Source organism: Leuresthes tenuis, unplaced genomic scaffold (assembly GCF_036924035.1).
Source record: "Leuresthes tenuis unplaced genomic scaffold, fLeuTen1.0.hap1 SCAF_7, whole genome shotgun sequence".
Lineage (NCBI taxonomy): Eukaryota > Metazoa > Chordata > Actinopteri > Atheriniformes > Atherinopsidae > Leuresthes > Leuresthes tenuis.
In genome coordinates, this window is record NW_027325361.1 from 8,704,552 (window position 1) to 8,724,037 (window position 19,486).

Sequence of the window (19,486 nt, forward strand, 5' to 3'; positions counted from 1 at the left end):
TGGTTATGTCTATGGTTAAAACAACCATCAGTCCTTTCAACACTTTACTTTTGTCCTCCAGGACATACCGGATACCGGCACCTCATAGCTTCACATCGCCACCTAGAGGCCTGGAGGGAAACATGGTGCTCACATGCTGTGTGCTTCACAACCTCTGTGAAAGTCACGATGAGGAGTATAGAGCGTAGTGGAGTGAAGACAACCCTTATCCTCAGCCAGATATTTCAGTACAACCACCTACTACAGATACTGAAGGAGTTGGAGTACGTGCAGCCTTGATAGTTACATCGTGCCTTCCAGCTGATTACAACACACCTTTTCATAATGAGCATCATATTTTGGAGGTTTGACAGACTGAACATGCATGAACATACACATTTAAAGAGAAAATGTTCCATAGAAACTGTAATACTTTGTTCAGAGTGCATCTTTTTATGTGAAAAATAAAGATACCATTACCTGTCTTTAAGCTTTGTGTGCATTATGAAATCTATCAGTACATCAGTAGCAGGCTTCAAAGGTTATGGAGTAATTAGTCCTGAAGGGATTAGTTGTGACTGACTTATGTTTTAGAGAAATTATGAGATACAAAATAAGAATTATGTGGGGGTAAAAATATAGAAAGGGGTGTGGTGAAATGTTTACAGGTATTCAAGTATTTGAATGCTAGGCCTTTGTTAAACATGATGAATGTCTTCCTGTTATGTGGTGTATTTTAAAAGGAAGTTGATAAACTGTAGTGTAATGCACACTTGAGGATAAGAAAGGCTTAAAATGTAACAAGTAAAGATGGATTTAATATATCATTAGCTACTATTTCATAGTTAGATGTGGCCAAAACAACATCTAACTGGCATCACCATTGTTAACAAAAACCCAGAAGACTTTGACTCTTCAAAAAGTCCTTTATTTTTCTAAATAAACACTCCTCAGTGAGGGTTCTTTGCTGTCGGCTGGTTTCTGCCAGCTCCGCCCGTAGAGCCATGCGCTCTTCTGCCTCCCTGTTTGCCTGTTCCTGAAAGAACTGCAGCATGCTATCAAAGCATGCATCACTTTGTCTTTGCTATTCAGCTTCTGATACAAGCATGTCCTGCATGGTTGTCAGTAGTCTGTCAGCCCTTTTTCTCTTTCCTGTAAAAAACAGGGAGAGTGGAGACAGATACTTAGCACACAATTGTAATACAATACTTTGAATTCTAATACTGTGACACTCAACAAGATGCTTATAAAATGTAATAGGATGTTTTCTTTACCAGGTCTAGGGTGGCAGAGGATGCTGGCAGCTGTGCTGATGGTGGTTGATGTTGATGCTGGCTCTGATGTAGTTGCTGAAGGGTGAAAACATTTTACATGTGAGTGTGTGCAACAGGTTCAAATTATACACAATTCAGTATTATGGTGCAGACAACAAAAATGCCAGGTCATATCAGGTTAAACAAGTAAAAGTATATGAGTAGTATACATGGTCCGTTTACATTTAGCTTTTGTTAACTCCATTAAACTGAGAGCAGGCATTAAGCATTTTCATATGCATTAGGAGCATTTTCTTTACCAGGTCTAGGGTGGCAGAGGGTGCTCGCAGCTGGCTGGTGCTGGCTGATGGTGGTTGATGTTGGTTGATGTTAATGCCGATGCTGGCTCTGGTGTAGTTGCTGAAGGATGAAAACATTTTACATGTGAATGTGTGCAACAGGTTCCAATTATACACAATTTAGTATGATGGTGCAGACAACAAAAATGCCAGGTCATAGCAGGTTAAACAAGTACAAGTATATGAGTAGTATACATGGTCCGTAGACATCAAACATTTTCATATGCATTTTTACCTGGTCGATGGCGGATACCCCTGTCCGCCATCGACCAGGTAAAGAAAACACCCCTAATGTTGGTAGCTGCTGCATCCTGGCAGCATAAGACTTTATCAACCTTAATAGGGGCCCTACTAGTATTTTAATACATATAATTATGATATGATTATTGAAGATAATTATAAGATGTAAAATAATGAAAATAAAATGTTGTTTATTACATATATGAATGTGTGCATTAGTAACGAAAAGGAAGATTAATTGCATTCAGGTTATTTGATTATACAGAATTAATGACAAGTAAACTCAATGTTTCACAGTGGAGCAAATTTCCAAATACGATGAAGTGATCTCACCAAAAAAGAATCTAACCACAGTCTCTTCAAAGAATTACTCACACTTCTCCAAAGATTTATCTTTGTCATCATTGGAGAACTTTTCTGAAGGCCGTGCCATAAAAGAAATTAACAGTAAAAGGTAAAGCTGGCTCCTACAAAGTCCTTTTTTTAAAGCCAAAGTACAACACCGCAAACCCCAGACAGACGACAGCAGATGATGTAGTCAGACTTTCTCTTGCACCTTCTCCGCATTGCAAACTGTAATGTTAAAGTGAATTTATGCTTCACTACTGTGGAAATACAAATTTGTTGCATGGAATAGACAAAACTTTTACATTGAAAAGTTATGCTAGTCATACGAGAATCATCTGCTCTTTTGTTCATCTTGGGACTGGCATACTTACTTTAATGTTAGGCACTGAAACAAAACAGACTTCTTTATGGTCATACTCTGTCAACTCAAGATCTTAACTTCACGAGCTGAAAACAGGAAACGTTTACTATGAAAGGGAAAGGCAAATGCTGTACAGAGGGAGTGATGAAGGTTTAATGTTCTGAAAACACATTTAATGAGCCACAGAGAGTATTGACATTAGTTTACTTCCCCATTGAGTCATGCAATGTTTTATGCACCTGTTACATAAAAAAGTTCTACAATCTAGTTTACATAACCCTGATTTCTGTTTTGTCAGGGAGCACATGTTCAGACTTTTGTTTCTTCAGTAAAAGGAGAGAGAACTGTTTTGAAGTATCACTGCAGAAATAGCAAAAGGTGAGCACTCAAGTTGTGGTCATACTATGATAAAGCCTTGGTTGTATATGTAATACAGGCCATTGTTTATGTATGATGGCAGTAAACAAAAAGACAGAACGTGCAAATGTTTGGCCTTCAATATGTATGTGAAAATATCATAAAATACAACATGTAGCTTACTGTAGATTAGCATTCTGCCCTTTTGAACTGTTTAGTACTTATCGTTGTCAAGTTTTGTGCTTTTCTGACTTTTATCTTTATTTCTGTCATGTGTGAAGGGCTCATCCACACAAGTTCCTTGTCAAACAGCCACATTCACTCACAGAGCAAAGCAAGTCCTTCAGTATAGATCAGTATAGATCATGGTACATTCTCTTAAGAACAACGTGTCACACATCAAATCATACTGAGCACCATTTTTAAAGCTAATTTTCTTTTCCATCAGATGTTAAACTGTAAAATGAAGGATATGTCATTTAATTGTAAAATATATATGTTGTGAGATTCAATCCGCTGTTAATGTGCTCCTGCACTGAACAAATGCTGTCTATAAACTCATCTTAAATACATCCATGTGTCTGTAAGCACTGATATGGAAATCAAATAGGAAGATAATAACCAGTAGAAAAATACACTGATATGATCCTTGCCTTTGTATTCTAATTTGCTTTGTGTGCTTTTCTTTTCTATAAAGTAACACTTTCAAGAAAATTTCTCAAAAAAAGTCGACAGACAGCAGTGTTGTTTAAAATGTCTCAGTCTGATGTCTGAGTTTTTATTGAACCTGCTATACTATCACATATAATCTTTTCTTTTGTTGACCTTTTACCGTTGTGCAGTCTCTGGTAATGCACTTTTGCTAGCATTATAGTTTTTTATGCCGGCAATTTTAAACCATTATTCCTCCCACACAGGCACCTGTTGGTCGGCTCACGTGGCCGACCTCAGTGTATCTCTCTGCCTCTTCCCTGCCAGGTGGATACTCTAGACGCCATCTTACAATCGGACAGAGAGACCAAAGATGCACTTGCTGATATCTTCCTGAGCCAATTAGGTTTGCGTCTGTTTCATCCATTTATCATGTGCCTCTCTTTTGAGAGTTCCTAGAGAAAAGGGCGACTGAATGTCTCAGTGAGATATGGACAGTCTCATTAAGACAGATTCTATCTCCAAACTTCACGTTGTTTATTTGGCTTTACACTGAGTGTACAGTTCAATTGTTTTTTACAGTCACTAAGGCTTAACCCGAGTTTTCTGAGAAATAAAGTCTAAACAAAAAGGAGTAGGTTGTACAGCAGATTAACACTTACTGAGAAGCTTTTCCGTTGCATTTACAGTAATGCCACAGCTTGAGAAACCTATATTCACTTTATCACTCCATTTTCTCCTCTTCTTTTTTCTGCTACATGTGTGTGTCTGCTGTGCTTGACAATCTGCCACTACTGCATGCTGCATGTCCACCTCTTCTCAATGTTGGCTTCTTGTTCCACATTTTTTAACCAAAGAAACTGCCTGGTGGTGTGAACACAAACACACTGCAGGCAAAAAAAAAAATTGTGCAACTTACATTCACAATGCAATGCATGTAAGGACAACTTGAGCATGCTGGCAGCAGAACGAGAGAGGCGGTTGGTCATTGATAAATGGCCAACGGTGCTTCTGTTAATCCCAGCTGTTTTTGGTGAAAGTTTTCTAGAACTACCAGTTGTAAAAACTAAGCATGAAATCAATTCAGTTCAGTAAGCGACTAATGATCAAAGTAATTGCTCTAACTTCACTTCTCTGAGTAGATGCTCCAACTATAACCTCCATACAATGGTGTTGCCTCTTTAATTAATTCCGTCATTCATTAACTGGGCTTCATGCATGTACTGTCCCATAATGGTGAGATTGTTAACTTAGATCAATCCACTGAGCTTTAATATCATTGTAAATTGTAGCAGAAAAACAGCCTTGATATAAAGTTGAAATGAGATTCACCAGCCTTTGACTGCATGGTTGTTTGTCATCATCCTCGCCTGTATGTCAGATACCTTGGAATCCTCACATTTCTGTGTCTCAGTTCTGTGCATTTAGGACTTTTTCGCATTTTGACTTGAATACATTAATGGAATACCTGTTGGTGCTTTGTAATTTGATAGAAAGTAATAACTTCCCACCATGATGGGAGGAAACTCTTTCTGCTTTGCTACTGATGCAACTCAGTTTGCTGGTATTCAACATGTCTGTTACCCTTTTGTTTAACTAGACTAAGAAAAAGGAATTGGGATAAATAAAACTGGATGAGGAAAATAAAACAATTTGCAGGACATCTATAGGCTCGGTATATCACCCCCACCCTCTCCACTGGGATGCAATCATGCACTGAATACATAGGGAAAAAATAGCAGTAGAAAACATAGGTCCAGGTTCGATCCCCATCTGGGGCCTTTCTGTGTGGAGTTTGCATGTTCTCCCCGTGTATGCATGGGTTCTCTCCGGGTTATCCGGCTTCCCCCACCGTCCATAAACATGCATGTTAGGTTAATTGGTGACTCTAAAATTGTCCTTTGGAGTGAGTGTGAGCGTGCATGGATGTTTGTCTCGTTTGTCTCTCTGTGGCCCTGTGATGGACTGGTGACCTGTCCAGGGTGGACCCCACCTCTCGCCCGATGACCGCTGGGATAGGCTCAAGCCCCCCCCCCACGACCAGACCGACGGATTAAGCGGGTATAGAAAATGGATGGATGGATGTACAGATGAAAAGAAAACATAGGACATACAAGACTGTTAAATGTTCATTTTAAGAATTCATCATGGCCATGTCATCATGTCACTCTACATGATAATCTGTAAGGAGGAGTAATATTGTCCATCTGTCTAGATTTTTTATGTCAGTAATCAGTGTAGTCTGATAAAACTAAGTTTACTGGTACAAAACAAGCTGCAGCTCTTTTTCATAAGCACTCACTATTCATCACCTTCATACATGTGGAAACTTGTTGCAGCAATATGCGATTAAGGATCAAGAATTATTACTTGTGTTTAATAGCAATTAAACTTGTTTTTCTGTTAACATGGGGACACCCTTACATCATGTCCAGTTAACATATCATTTCACAGACATCCTAAGTGGGACCTCTACTACTAAAGCTCAAAATAAAATGTCACTCTGAGTATCTCCTCGCTCCATCAGCAGTATCATAATGACTGCATGATGGACTGTAAACATTGACTTTTTTCCTCTCATATAGCCCAAACTGTTGTAAAGTGAAAGACAACCAGGCCATCAGAGTGTTGTAAACACACAAAATGTCTGTTTGACTGCAAGGGGAATCACTTTGCATCCCTTAATTAGCCAAACAAGTGCAATGATGGTCAGTGCAATCATGGGCTGAAATCGCATGATGCGAGGGAGGCTGAGGAGGCCGCACCTCATCTAATATGATTGTCAACTGGGGGTTGTAAAAGGCTTGTGGTTGTAACTCTGTTTTAGATGGATCAAAAAATGGTGATGGTGGAGATAACCGGAAGCATAAAAAGTATGCGTGTGTGTGTTTGTCACTGGGATGGGCTGAGGACCAGATAGAGGGAGGAGGAGAGATGAGCAGTGACGAACTAAAAGGTGGATGGTATATAATACAGGCGATGCAAGCAGTGGACATACAACTGTGTCTCAGCCTTGAAAAGGACTCGGAGAGAAGATAACAGATAGAAAAATAACACAGAGCACCAGCAGTGGTTTTGAAAGAGCAACAAACAACCCAAAAGAGACAACAGACAGCCTGGTATCCAGTATGCGTGCCTTGGTAGTTTTGCCTCTACTCTTGTGTGTAATGGTGTGTGTTCACCAAGCGAGAGCAGAGGTGAAGGTGATGAAACTGTGTGATCGAGAGTTTGTGAGAGCAGTCGTCTACACCTGCGGTGGCTCCCGTTGGAGGAGATTCTTTGGTGAACCAGACATGGACGGTGAGAATTTTTCAAATTTAAATCTACCATAGCAGTAATTTTGTGTGTCACACACATGAGCACAAGGACGAGAGAATTTTGTTTCTTTTCACTTTTAATTCCCATCCATGACACACAAACTTATCACATTATTATCACAATTTTATTAATTTCTAATAAGCTTCAGGTGTGTTTAGCATTGCTGTCATATAAACACTCACAGAGCACCTTATCAGGGAAATTTTTCACACACAATTCCTCCAGAAATGGAAGTTTCATGAGACATCAACATCAGAAATAAATCTGACAGAATCAAATAATAATAAAAAAAAAAAGAAGTTGGCTGCAAGATTTGTAAAAGCTGTTGATTCTGATATAAATTCTGTATTTGCTGTTCCCTCTTTTCAGTGAAACAATGTTAGGAAAAAAGTCCCTAAAATTCAGCCTGAGGTGTTTTTCTACCCATTTAGTTTTGGAAACTCCAAGGTAGTATATCCTGTAGGTGCTATTTGTATTATCTTTTTAAGTATCGTTCTTTTGACAGTGATTCTCAACAGTGAGTTGACTGAGAGAATGCGCAGTGACACCGACACTTTTCTGTGTTTGTATCACTAAAATGGATCATAAAACAAAACCAAACCGATGACTTGTGGCTTTCCACTGCTGGATTTTTGTCAGTGTGCGCTGTCTCCGCTGCGTGTTACTTACTAAATGATTGTCTGCAGTGTGTGTGGGTGTGCAGGCAGATGAATGTCTCCATGGAGTGACTTGTTCAGTTAAGATCATGCGAAGACGAGAGGCCACATTTCATTAAAATGCTGGAGGAGGCCTTTCCTTGGGCAGTCTCTCTCTTACGGTCTGTCAGACAAATCCAGTTAGCATATCAGTCGTGCTGATTAGAAAGAGGAAACTTGACACCGTAGAGGACAAATAGAGCTGCCTTAATTAGCGCAGCCATTTAGGGTTTCTTTTTTAATGAGAAAATGAACATAAATTACATGGGACTGATATGAAAAGTCGATCATTAAATGCTCTCTTGGAAAGAGATGTAAAAAAAGACCCACATTAATGGTTGATATACTTTGATATTTCATGTTTTCCACAAAGTCAAATGCAGATTGTACAGTTCCATTTCTGGATATTTCCATCAGAAAATATGTGTTTTGTCAAGACAAGATTTTTCCAGACAGTTTTTTCACTCTGCATCAATTTCTGTTTTGTTGATGTAGGTTTGCCTGCAGCAGAGCAGAGCTTGGAGAGCCTCAGCAGCTCAGGCTCTGAAATGACCAAACGGGACATTAATAAAATCCTGGCCACCATGTGCTGTAAGATTGGCTGCAGAAAGAGCGACCTCACGTACCTCTGCTGAGGATGACCCCCTGCTTCTTTTTCCCATCCTCAAAGTGACCAAAAGGACTGTGTTCTCTCCCATCTTGCCTTACTACTAAAAACCAAATCTGAGGAAACCAAACCTGAATCACGCGCTGACTTGTAACATTATGATCGTCGTACAACTTGTGAGGTTTATAGATGCGAGTGTGGCGCATATGTGAATGTGTATGTAAGAACCTGAGCTAGAAGATGTGTGCAACTATAAAAGCACAACTGATTATATTTCAAACAGGGGGGGATTAGATTCCGTGCGAAGAGATGACATTTCAGCCCAGACTGTGTCCTGTATGTGTGTAGAATGAATCCACAGGGTTGCCAGTTTGCAAAATTTCCAGCTCTGCTTTGATTTCTTTATAAGAAAACTTGAGTTGTATTCCATCTAGTCATTATTGTTAAATAAATGTTCTTGCGCAGGGTTTGCATGTTCTGTGTGGTGTTTTTGACATTACTGTCTGTTGAAGCAGTGCGTCATGTTAAGAAATCACAGCCAAAAAATTGAACTGGGAACCAGTAATTCATTATTCAAACAGGGCAAGGAACTTGCATTTGTGTCTAATTAAAGCATGGTATATGTAAAAACTATTTAAAGCAGGACAAACTGCTCACCTTTGCCAGTTCCATTGTTTGTTGGGGACATGTTGAAATATTTTCAGCCATTTAAATGGCTTTATCATATATCATCCCAATACATATGGCTAGTAAATGCTTTTTCCATATGGGAGAGATGCTGTCTAACTTCTCCTTTAAGACTCATTTTCAGTTGCCATTTGCTTTGGTTTAGGATACGAGTACCTGACTTAGTTTAGGAAAAAGATTAGTGTTTTGGTTTCTAACTGAACATTTTATAGTGATGACACGGGCATAGACTTTGTAAGCATTTGCTTACAAAACCAAAAGAGGCTACCTGCTAAATATGAGCTGGTTTCAGTTATCAGTGAGAAGAGATTTTAACAGACCTTCTGGACTACAAGCAGGTGCTGCGTGGCCAGTCTGATGAATAATCATCGGAGGGAAAATAAAACTGATATGGCCACTTAATGAACCCATACTACTTGCATGATATATAGAAAACAGCAAAAGGATGCATCCAGTTATAACTTTTATTGGTTTTGGAAAGAAGCAAACTAAGTTCCTCAGTTCATCTCAGCATTGTTATGTCCTTGCACATGTGTTTGAGGTTAACGGTACAGAACCAAAAAGCATCCTGGCTTCTATCACACATAAACACACTCCCTGCTCTCTTCTCAACATTAATACAAGTTAAGTGACGCTCAGCACAACACGTCATTTCAGTACTATCTATCATCATAGATGCCCCACCTTTGACTGCATGCTTTGCATGCAATACTGAACTACTGCAAGACAAATTCATCACAGAGATGAAAAGCTGGAAAAAGTTTTGTTCCATTTTTTTTAATCATTAAACAATGCAAACAATATTCAACAACTAACAGACAAGGTTTAGTATTGCCTTGTGGTAATTTAAAACATGTATATGATGGGTTGTGTGCATGGTGGGGTACCGGTAGATAATGCTGTAGTGACTGTTGCACTGAAAGCCTCAAAATTCACGCAGAAGGTAACGACGTCCTGTCAGGCATGTTGTGTCGTCCAATCAACATAAAAGGAAATGTTACCAAACTAGGAGCTAAATGGCACCAATCACCAATAACTGTCCTCACTTAAATAATATGGAACTGTTGTGTTCTCTCAGACTGGTCAAGAACAAGGTTTTAATTTTCAATGGAAGTCCCAGATCAGGAATAACTACAGATATTTCTACACTGTGTCCAATGAAAAGTACTACAAAGCTGAGTAGAAGTACTGGTATAAAATTAACTACCTTTCTAGCCTAAATTTAGCAAACTATGTTTTTTTTTTTTGACAGTTCTCACAGGACTGTGATTGGTTACATTTAGCAGAATGCCAACAAACAGTACAGTACAGAGATTTTCGTTTACACTTCACACACGCTTTTTGTTCTTCATGTTGAGTGTCAGAGCATTCAGGAAGTTTAACATAATCTGCACAGTGTTTTTTCTTTTCACATTAAACAATATAATATTTTTTCCATTTTTATGCATTTTAAAAATATTCAGCTTATTCTCCATAGAATAGGACTGACTGTACGGGGTACACACACATTAAATACAAAAAACAAAAAAGAAAAGAACTAAACATTTTGGTCGACTTAACCTTGCTCCACGTCCTCATTCAAATCATGTCATCTCACAGAGACCATTACGATTATGAAAAATAAAGCCATGGATTCAAGTGCTGGCTGGATGATCAGGGTGTGCACATGATATTATCTTGGAGTTAAGGTACCAGGGAGGCAATTGGTAACAGGTATGAAACAGGTGAGAAGCTTAACTTGTGAACCATAGTCAAAGCAGAGGAGAAACTGAAGGCAGATGGCAGAGCTGGGGATGGTGAATCAGCATGCCCTGTCTGCTTTGAGGTTTGAATCAAAGAAAAAAGCTGGTCCCAGCACATAAATCCTGTTCCACTTTGATGGTATCACGGTCACCATACTTAATCAATGCAGCTGAGAGAAACTTTTTTTTTTCCTCTTTCTTTTTTTGCATCATTGTCATAATGAAAGGATAACTTGAGATTTTGGGAAATTACAGGACACATTTACTTTCTTATCAATCCTGTGTCCGCTAAACATGAAGCTAAGCAAGCTATCTGTTAGCTTAACTTAGCATGAAGACAGTAATCAAAGGGGAAATGAATAGCTTTTTCTTTGCCCAAATGTTAATGAGGTTAAAGAGTCTCTTTGGGGCTGTGAAAAGGAGACAAATTGAGCTAAATGATGACAGCTTGCTCCAACTGTCGATGCTAACATGCTGATTATTAGCAGGTAGAATGTTTACAATAATACCCATCAGAGTTAAGCATGTCAGCAGGCTAAAAGTAATTCAGTAATGAACACTTACCATAAAGAACAGCTGAGGTTAAAGGGAATGTAGTCAGTTTGACAGGTATTTGGTAAACAAAACGGTGAACAAATGATAACTTTGACAAACTGTTGGTACTATAGAAACTGAAAAGAAACTACCACAGAGGTAACTTTTCATCATAGCAAGAACCTGAATATTTGTAAAATACTTTATGGCAATCCAAAGATATTTTAGGTTTGGAAAAAAAGAATGATTGAGCAGTATTACCATCACATAAGGCCGAGTTGCTATCACGGCTACAATCCACCTACAGGCACCTCCGAAGCTTTAAGGTAGACCTTACATCTTTTCAACATCACAAATTGTTATTTATACAGAAGAAACAGGACATAATGTGTTTATCGGGAAGTTTTAAAAGGTGCTTGTAAGTGGAGATTTCATGATTAAATCAGAAGCCATTCTCCATGCAAAGTGAACGGTCTCCTGGCAGGTATATGAGAGATACTGATCTTTTCATCTAGTGCATTTCCCAAAATGTCAAACTACTTCTTTCAATGTATATTTGTAAGTGTTTCATTTGAAAGCTCAGTTGCTCTTAACCAGCTAACCCAAGTTCATTCTGTCCTGTGTGGTCGCTGTTGTGACATTCCTTGATGTCATTCTGCTTCTCTCCAGTGAGTTTCTCACCCTGAGAATGCAACCCAACTCCACTATGTCAGACACAAGCTGGTAACACTAGTCCTTGTTGTACTCTCCCAGAGGGAGAAACCACTCCAAGCAGAACCTGCAGCAGGCGGAGAACTAGTTCAGGTGCTGCTACATAAAACTCACAAGAGTGATGAGCAGAACAAGTACTACCGCTGCCAGCTGTAAGACGGTGGACTTGGACTCTGCCTGAGGGATGAGAGACTCTCTGATGACGCAGCTGAGTAACACTGAGCTTCATCACAACAGACACCAAGCCAGCCTGCAGGCAGGTAAACACAGACAACATGGACTGGGGCCAGCTGGTTAGACTGTACTTCCAACACATACTTTTAGCAACTTTAAAGTGTGGACCTTGCCCATGGTATAACTAATTCTACACTAACACTGCTTTCACAAAGCATAACACAGCATTCAGGAAGATATTTATCTTTTTCTTTAAATTACCCTTCCCACCCATATATAGCTCAAATCTTCTGTTGCACTTGAGTTAAAAAATTATATCTGAAATAAATTCAAAAATTATGCCTTATACTGTACACAGGTTACCGAACTACACAAATAACAAAAATGAGAGAAATTCCAAATATTTATACCTTTACGGGTTCCGAGTTGTGTGATACCATTCAAATTCTATTCATATACAGGATCACATATTTTATACACAATCATCAATAAATAAAAATAGAACGCTGTCATGTAGTCTGAAGGCTAACACTGCTGTCCCGGAACAACAGAAAGGCTATTCGACAATACGAGGAAAACACCAAACGCCCTTTAAGATATATATTGTTGATTTAAAATGACACTTTGTACACCTCTTTTATTCTGACGGGAAATAGTGTTTTTTTTATGCAACCAGTGAACCGACTCATCATTGCAGCTGCCTAACACGCTAGCAACCTCAGTGTTTGTGTGTAGTTCAGAAAAAGAAAATTGCCCGACTGTTGCATCAGTATGAAAAAAGAATTCCATCCAGAATTCCATCATGTGACCCTGTAGTACCAGTAGGTGATGCTTTAAACTCTCCTTTAATGCAGTTACTTGATTTTGAGTTTCATACAATTGCACAAAAGCAACAACAATGATCATTTAACAACGCTCTGTGTGTCTGGTAAAGAAAGGACTACACACCAGTGCAAAGAACACTACGCACAGCTGTCTCAGGCGCCGGTCAGTCAGGTGTAACTTACTATGCAATATCATGGGCCCTGCTTCAGATCTACCTCGGTTGGGACGCGTGTCTAAGCACAATGATGTTATTTTAGGATATTTTTAAGGACTGAGAACAACAAAACGTGCCACCCAGAGATAAATTCTGACTGATATTCTTTCTGTCTATGTCTTCAGTCAGGCAGCTGCAGTGAAACTCACAATAACACCACCACACCAGAGGAGGGTGAAGACAGAGGCACAGACTTTAGAGAAGGAAGAACCCAGCTGTCTAACTGCAGCAACACGGATGTTATGAGATGACTACAAATACGATAATTACGTGACCTAAAACAGTTCCACAATGCTATATGTAACTTATACAATACTGCTGGGCAGGCTGTGGACCTGTTGTGTGGGTTCAGAAAGGATTTAAGGAGAGTCTGGTGTCTGGGGTGAGTCTGCCCTCTGGTGCCAGCCTCGGTCCACTGCAGTCCTTTTGTTCAACAGAGCTACTCTCAGTTGTGCGGGTCAGTTGTCAGCCAGGTATTTTCCTGAAAAACACCAACAAAACACTTAATCTATTTAATAATTTACAGCTATCACATTCATCTATTGTGAACTTCAGAGACATTACATTATCCTGGGAAATATTTCAAAGAAAATGATGTGATTCATCACAAAAAGGCCACAATGGAGTGATTCAGTCTCACATGTGTAAGCCTCAGTCAGACTCAGAGTCAGATGAATTAAAATTAAAATCTGCAACTAGCAGATGTTTCAGACTGTCACTTAGCATCTGGTATTTATGTTGTTTGTAAGCCTAAAATTGTGGTCGACACAGACAAAGTTGGTTGCTTCCAAAATGTTCATGATGTCTATGCAGTCTCTCTCTCACTGTACCAACAGGTCCATCCTGTGCTGGAGGACTGTAAAAGCACCTCTCCAGTGACGAAGTCCACACAAAAACAGGTCAGTATAGTGAAGGTCATTAAGGCATTCTAAGGGCTACGAGGATAAGACGAGCATATTCTTTACGGTCTCTTTAAATGCGAGCTGCATAATTACGTGATATAAGTAGACAATGAAAGCTACTGTACTGAGCATGGTATTCATTTGTAAAATGCAGTGCAATAATTATAGTTTTCATCCCTAATCTCCAATAATTATATTACAGAAAAATAAATGTTCTATTCTGTAGGTAAGGGATGAGCCTCAATCAGCTTTTCAGCTGGAAAACTTATGACAGCGAGCATGTAGACTAGTGCAGACTTTAATAAAACACCATTTTAAACTTCAGTCAAAGATATTTATTGTTTGGGTATTCATGACACTGGAATTCTATTAAGTTCTAACTGTATTAAAGTATTTATTTGCATCAAACCTACGCTCTTGCGTAGTTCGATGAATTTGGAAAAACCCAGAACAAAAGCAAAGTGATCGTGAGCTGTCTGCTTCAGCATCAGTGCTTGTGAAGACAGTTTTGATCTGCTTGCAGAGTTGTCAAAGTATTTATTAGACTTTTGGTTTGGAAAATTCAGAGACACTAAACTGACCTGCAGCAAACCTCTTCTTGACAAGAGAGAAGCGGTACCCTGGTCCAGCCAGTTCAATGTCACAGCCTGACAGGGTGCTGCCCTCACTGGTGAACTGCACTGCCAGTGGAGCTGGTTTACTGGGACCCTCTGTTAGCTGGAAGCGCGCTAACAATGATCCCACACCTGGAGAGAGAGTGCGAATGTAGAAAGATATGGATGAGGACAGGGGATGGGGCCAAATCTAAAAATAAGAAAATGTCATGTATAAAACACCTACGGTATAGAAAAGTGAACAGAAATCAAAAGCAGGAAGAAAGGTAACTAACTGCATATACCACAAAGTTTACAAAGCCAACATCTCCACTTTACTCCTGAGAGAACAGATGGTTGCATAAGTTCTTGCTCAATGGTGAAATGTTTGCTGGATGTATCAGAAGTACAATAACCAAACATAACTTATTTGATAAAGTGTCTTCCATCTCTAAATTAAACTGATTAGAGTCTGTTCTACCTGAAAGAGAATTTATAATCCAGTTCAGTGCCTTACCACACATCTGGTGAATCTTGGTGGGCTTTTTTACCTTTTATTTTGTTAAAATAGCCAATAAATCAAGAGTGGGCATCATGTGTTATCCATCTATCCATTTTATATACCTGCTTCATCTTGTTCTGAGTCACAGGAGAGTTGTAAAGTGTTTAACACTTTGTCTGGTGCACAAATTAGGATAAACCTTTTTTTTTTTTTTTAAATAAACATCCCACAGGGGATTCTTTAGTGGACTAATCTATCCAACCCCCAACAGCTTAAGTAAGGATGCTACGCACTCCCACAGTGCAGACAGATGTCACTGCAGCGATCACAAGGTTTCTGTGAAGTAAATGTAGTACCACGATCAGACAGAAGAGGGCAGTGTTAGCCTAAAAGTTCCTGAGGGGCACTGAACTTTCTCCCTCCTGACTACTGGTTATGAATTTAGATCAGCTCCATCAAAGAACATCCCTGCTTTTCTATTCATCTCAAAGTCTGTTTCCATCTTACAATTTTATCTGTGTTTGTCCTGTACTCAATACTGCTTTAATGCAAAATGTTAAGCTTAAAACACCAATAATGTACAGAAAACATAACCAAAAAAATTCCAAAAGTAAAATACTTGAGTTTTAGTTTATTTTTTAGGTCATCAATTTGTGGATCTGCACAGCTAAGAGGAAAAAGGAAAGCGCAGCTCCAAAAAGTCACAAACTTTTTATTCTCTTGACTACGTAATTAAGGTTTTCACATAAGTGGTTTCCTCTCCCTAAACTTTTTGTTGGTTTTAGACGCTGGAATAAGAGCAGTAATACTGTGAGTTTGTTGAGAATCTCTGACTACGTCTTATTTTTGTTGTAGGTTGCCTTTGGTTACAAAATCTCCAAATCACCCTTCTATACTAAACCACCATGTTTAAACTGACAAATACAGGTTTAGTCAAATGTCTCTCATACCTCCATTTTCAGATTTCTGGGAGATATCAGGGATCTTCCAAAGGATTCTTTGCTGCTCTGCATTCCTATCAGGATTTAAAAGAGAGAAAACTACTGAGTGAGACCATGAAAACATGCCATAAGCTGCAGCGTGCTTTTATCATTCATTTAGCAACACATTTAAAACAAAAACCTAAAGATTTATTCATGTGATTCTTTAATAAATGCTTATCATTGCATAAAAAAGTCCTGAAAACAAGCAGTCTAAAGTGCTGTAATAACTACTTCAGGTCATTAGCTGTAGGCTGCCTAATTGCATCTTTTAACAGTATGGACTGTACCATGCAGCAGGAGGTAAGACAGCCTGTAGTTTTGAAACGCCTCCATCGACAGGTACAAGGAACTGGACGTTGTTGAGGGCCATCGCTGTTGACATGGCCTCCCCATTATATTTGTAGTCTATCCTCAGGTCAGTGCTGGTGGGCTCACACCTCCAGCTCACCGCCAGGTTCAGAGGAGTCGACTGGTGGCCCTGTGTCGATACCTGGCCACAGACATAAGAGTGAAGGCATGATATGAAACTGCTCTTTTTTATTGTATAATTCTAGCATATTGTCTTTAAAGCTCATTCAAACGCTCAGAAAAAAAAAAGAAGAAAAAAAACATTCAGTGAACGAACCAGGCTGTGAACCATTGGGGTAATTTTGGGGGATGGAAGTACTTCTAAAGGCCAAGCCTACCTGATACTTGAGCATGTCCACATTGTAGTATGTTGCCTGTGGCTTCTGCTCTGCCACCTTCTTTAAATGAGATATCAGGTTTGGCATATTCACCCAGAAGTCCTTGGCATTGGCCTTGGCTTGTGTGGTGGTGTCACTGTTGGGGAAGCAGTGAAATGTTATTGAACTCTTTGGATTTTCTAAAATGGTGACACTGCTCTATGCGTAAAAAAAATATCAGACAATTTTTGCTTTACTATGACAACAAATATCAGCATTAATGGGGATTTTTTTTAGTGTTTAATATTTAGTTGCCATGGGTTACACTAGATAAAATATTGATCAATAAGATCAAACAAAACTTCTTAAAAATCAAACTGCTTTCTAACATCACGAGAGAGATGACAGATTAACAGCTATGCTGATACAGAGGGCAACAGGTAGATTAGTGTGGAAGACGTAAAGGGCACCGTGGGCAAAAAGACTAAATATAAAGAAGAAGCTTTGTCTGACTATAATGACAAATCTAATTTAATATTTTATTATCTTACAAGCGCAACATGACTCAAACAAAACAAACAAAAAAGAAACAATGTATCCGAAAAGCCAGATGACCTCATGATGACTCAACGTCCAGTCAGCGTAACTGTCGGGAATGATCTCACCAAAGTTTGTGCATCCTCGGTGGTCAAAGCTTAACCCATTAAGACCTGTTGTGTACCAGAACCCATTTATAGGGAGCAGTTCAGGTCTTCATGGATTTCACAACCAAGAACAAACCATTTGGGAAAATAAATTTTCACTCTTCCAGATCCCGCACAGTTTTACCAGTTTACAGTTAAACTACAAACACTTTTTTATAACTTCTTTGCTGCTTATTTGTCAGTTCAATTCATTCTAAATCTCATTCTGACACCCCCTTTTAATTCAACACTCTTTTCATCATGTAACTGACTTATTTTCGTGCTGATTATTAAACATTTAATTCACTGAGTTTGCATTACATAACATTGTATATGTATAGTGTGCATGAATCATTGGGTGAAAATGATCATTATAATATTCAAAGGTGATATACAAATCAACAGAAATGAGAAAAAATAACTAAATAAAAAGTCTGAAATAACAAGAAGTGCTTTTTAAACTATCTTTTAAACGAAATTTATGTCATTAACAACATGTATAATGTCTATGCATCTGAACTGGTTTTAATAAGTTTTAGTTCAATTGTAACATGTTAAACATTTTGGGGGAATTTTGAAGTTAGGTAGTAATGCCTTCTGACTCAAAGAGGATGCTGTAAAACATCTAAGTGTGATCACAAAAAGGTTAGGTTCTTCACTGAGATACCGTCTCCAGTGAGAGGAGCAAATTCATTTATTCGCTTTTTTAGAAAAGTTGGTGAGTTCACAGTGATGACATTACCAGCAGAGCAGCTGGGGGTTAGGCAGCACATGCTCCAGTCGGCTGTAGTTGGTTATGCTGAAGGTTAGCACGGCAGGGGACGGGTTATTGGCAAAGTGCCGTGTGATTCCCGCCGGAAACGACAAAACCATCTCACCTATGATCTTCACAACACACCTGAGAGGAAGACGGAGGGAGGGGTATGCACAAATATGGTTAATACTTCTTGTTTCTTTTGTTAATAAATCTTAATCGTTGTCATACTGGCTGGATAAGAGTCTGAAAAAGATGAGTAAACCATGATTCACACAGGACTACAAAATCAAAGCACTGCTATGATAAGACACATGAATCAATACATCAATAATCAATAACTGAAATCATTTCACTACTCTCAACTCACATCAAAGTAGTGAAAACACAAAAACAAGCATGCTCAGTTATGCTCAGCTACTTTGCAAGGGTGACAATTTTATCAGAAACTGTTGTCATAATGAGGAATGCCTTCCAGAGCATAACAAAGTCATAAGCAGGTAACCTCAGTGTTTACACGTCGATTTGCCAAAATATACAGTTTTCTATAAATCTATTGTGACAGTTGTTTGAAAATAATAATAATAAACTGGTGATTTTTAATGAAATGGAATGTCAGCTGATATTTCAGATATTCATTTATGAACACATTACTCTCTGTGATAATGAACAAACATTAAAAACCTCCATTATTGATGAGGTTTGAACACATTTATGAACAGTTGTAAACCTCCAGTGACAGATTTTAACATGTGTATAAATTATTATTATTTATGTGTGATCCCAGAACTGCTCACATCTTATTACAGCTGCTTGTACAGCTGACACAAACACCTCAAATGAAGTTAGAGTTGCTGACAAAAAACAAGCAAATCCTATGGAAACCCACCGTGCATTTTCCCACATTTCAGTTAGTGTCTATACATTGCTTTTACATGATGAAAATGGACTAATTGAGTAAACCATCTGTCGTGTTTTCTTTTCAAACTTTATAAACTGAAGAAGCAGCCTCTGTCCACCCCCCACAGAAAAAAAAGAAAGAACAAAGACACAATTTGTAACCCTGGTTATGGAGCTCAACTCTAATCAGGAATGATTGGATGTGTGTAAATGTGTGAGGACGTACTTGCTGGGGTCAGCTCCTTTAAAGAAGGCATTGACTGTCTCTGTGAACGCAGCAGCCACAGGAAGAGTGTCCTGAGCCCCCATTGTGAGAGGACTGGGCCCTCTGGAGCAGCCTAACAGCCACACAAACAGACAACCATAATCAAACACGGCAAAAACTCAAGTCCAACTTAAAAAAGAAACTGACTATGCTAGAGTACTGCTCACCGCTGTTTCTTTCTTAG

The 19,486-nt window shown here is 38.9% G+C and overlaps 2 protein-coding genes across 9 annotated transcripts in view; one reads left to right on the top strand and one right to left on the bottom strand.

Annotated features, from left to right (window-relative positions):
* Window positions 1-6,569: 6,569 nt before the first annotated feature.
* On the top strand, window positions 6,570-8,451 carry insl5a (insulin-like 5a). The gene is made up of 3 exons (XM_072389136.1): window positions 6,570-6,848; window positions 7,652-7,683; window positions 8,077-8,451. Exons 1-3 carry the CDS (start codon window positions 6,677-6,679, stop codon window positions 8,194-8,196), a joined length of 324 nt encoding a protein of 107 aa, XP_072245237.1. The 5' UTR covers window positions 6,570-6,676; the 3' UTR covers window positions 8,197-8,451.
* An 854-nt stretch (window positions 8,452-9,305) lies between these two features.
* Window positions 9,306-19,486, bottom strand: part of sgip1a (SH3GL interacting endocytic adaptor 1a) — a 57,051-nt gene continuing 46,870 nt past the window's right edge. For 7 of the 8 annotated variants that reach the window (XM_072389122.1, XM_072389124.1, XM_072389126.1 and 4 more), the window contains 7 exons: window positions 19,264-19,375; window positions 18,126-18,281; window positions 16,722-16,857; window positions 16,323-16,525; window positions 16,003-16,067; window positions 14,539-14,703; window positions 9,306-13,536 (listed from right to left, as the gene is read on the bottom strand). In XM_072389122.1, the coding sequence (XP_072245223.1) occupies window positions 13,514-13,536; window positions 14,539-14,703; window positions 16,003-16,067; window positions 16,323-16,525; window positions 16,722-16,857; window positions 18,126-18,281; window positions 19,264-19,375 (860 nt within the window). In that variant the 3' untranslated portion in view covers window positions 9,306-13,513. The remainder of the gene's footprint in view (window positions 13,537-14,538; window positions 14,704-16,002; window positions 16,068-16,322; window positions 16,526-16,721; window positions 16,858-18,125; window positions 18,282-19,263; window positions 19,376-19,486) is intronic. The other variant, XR_011916920.1, reaches the window with a different exon arrangement.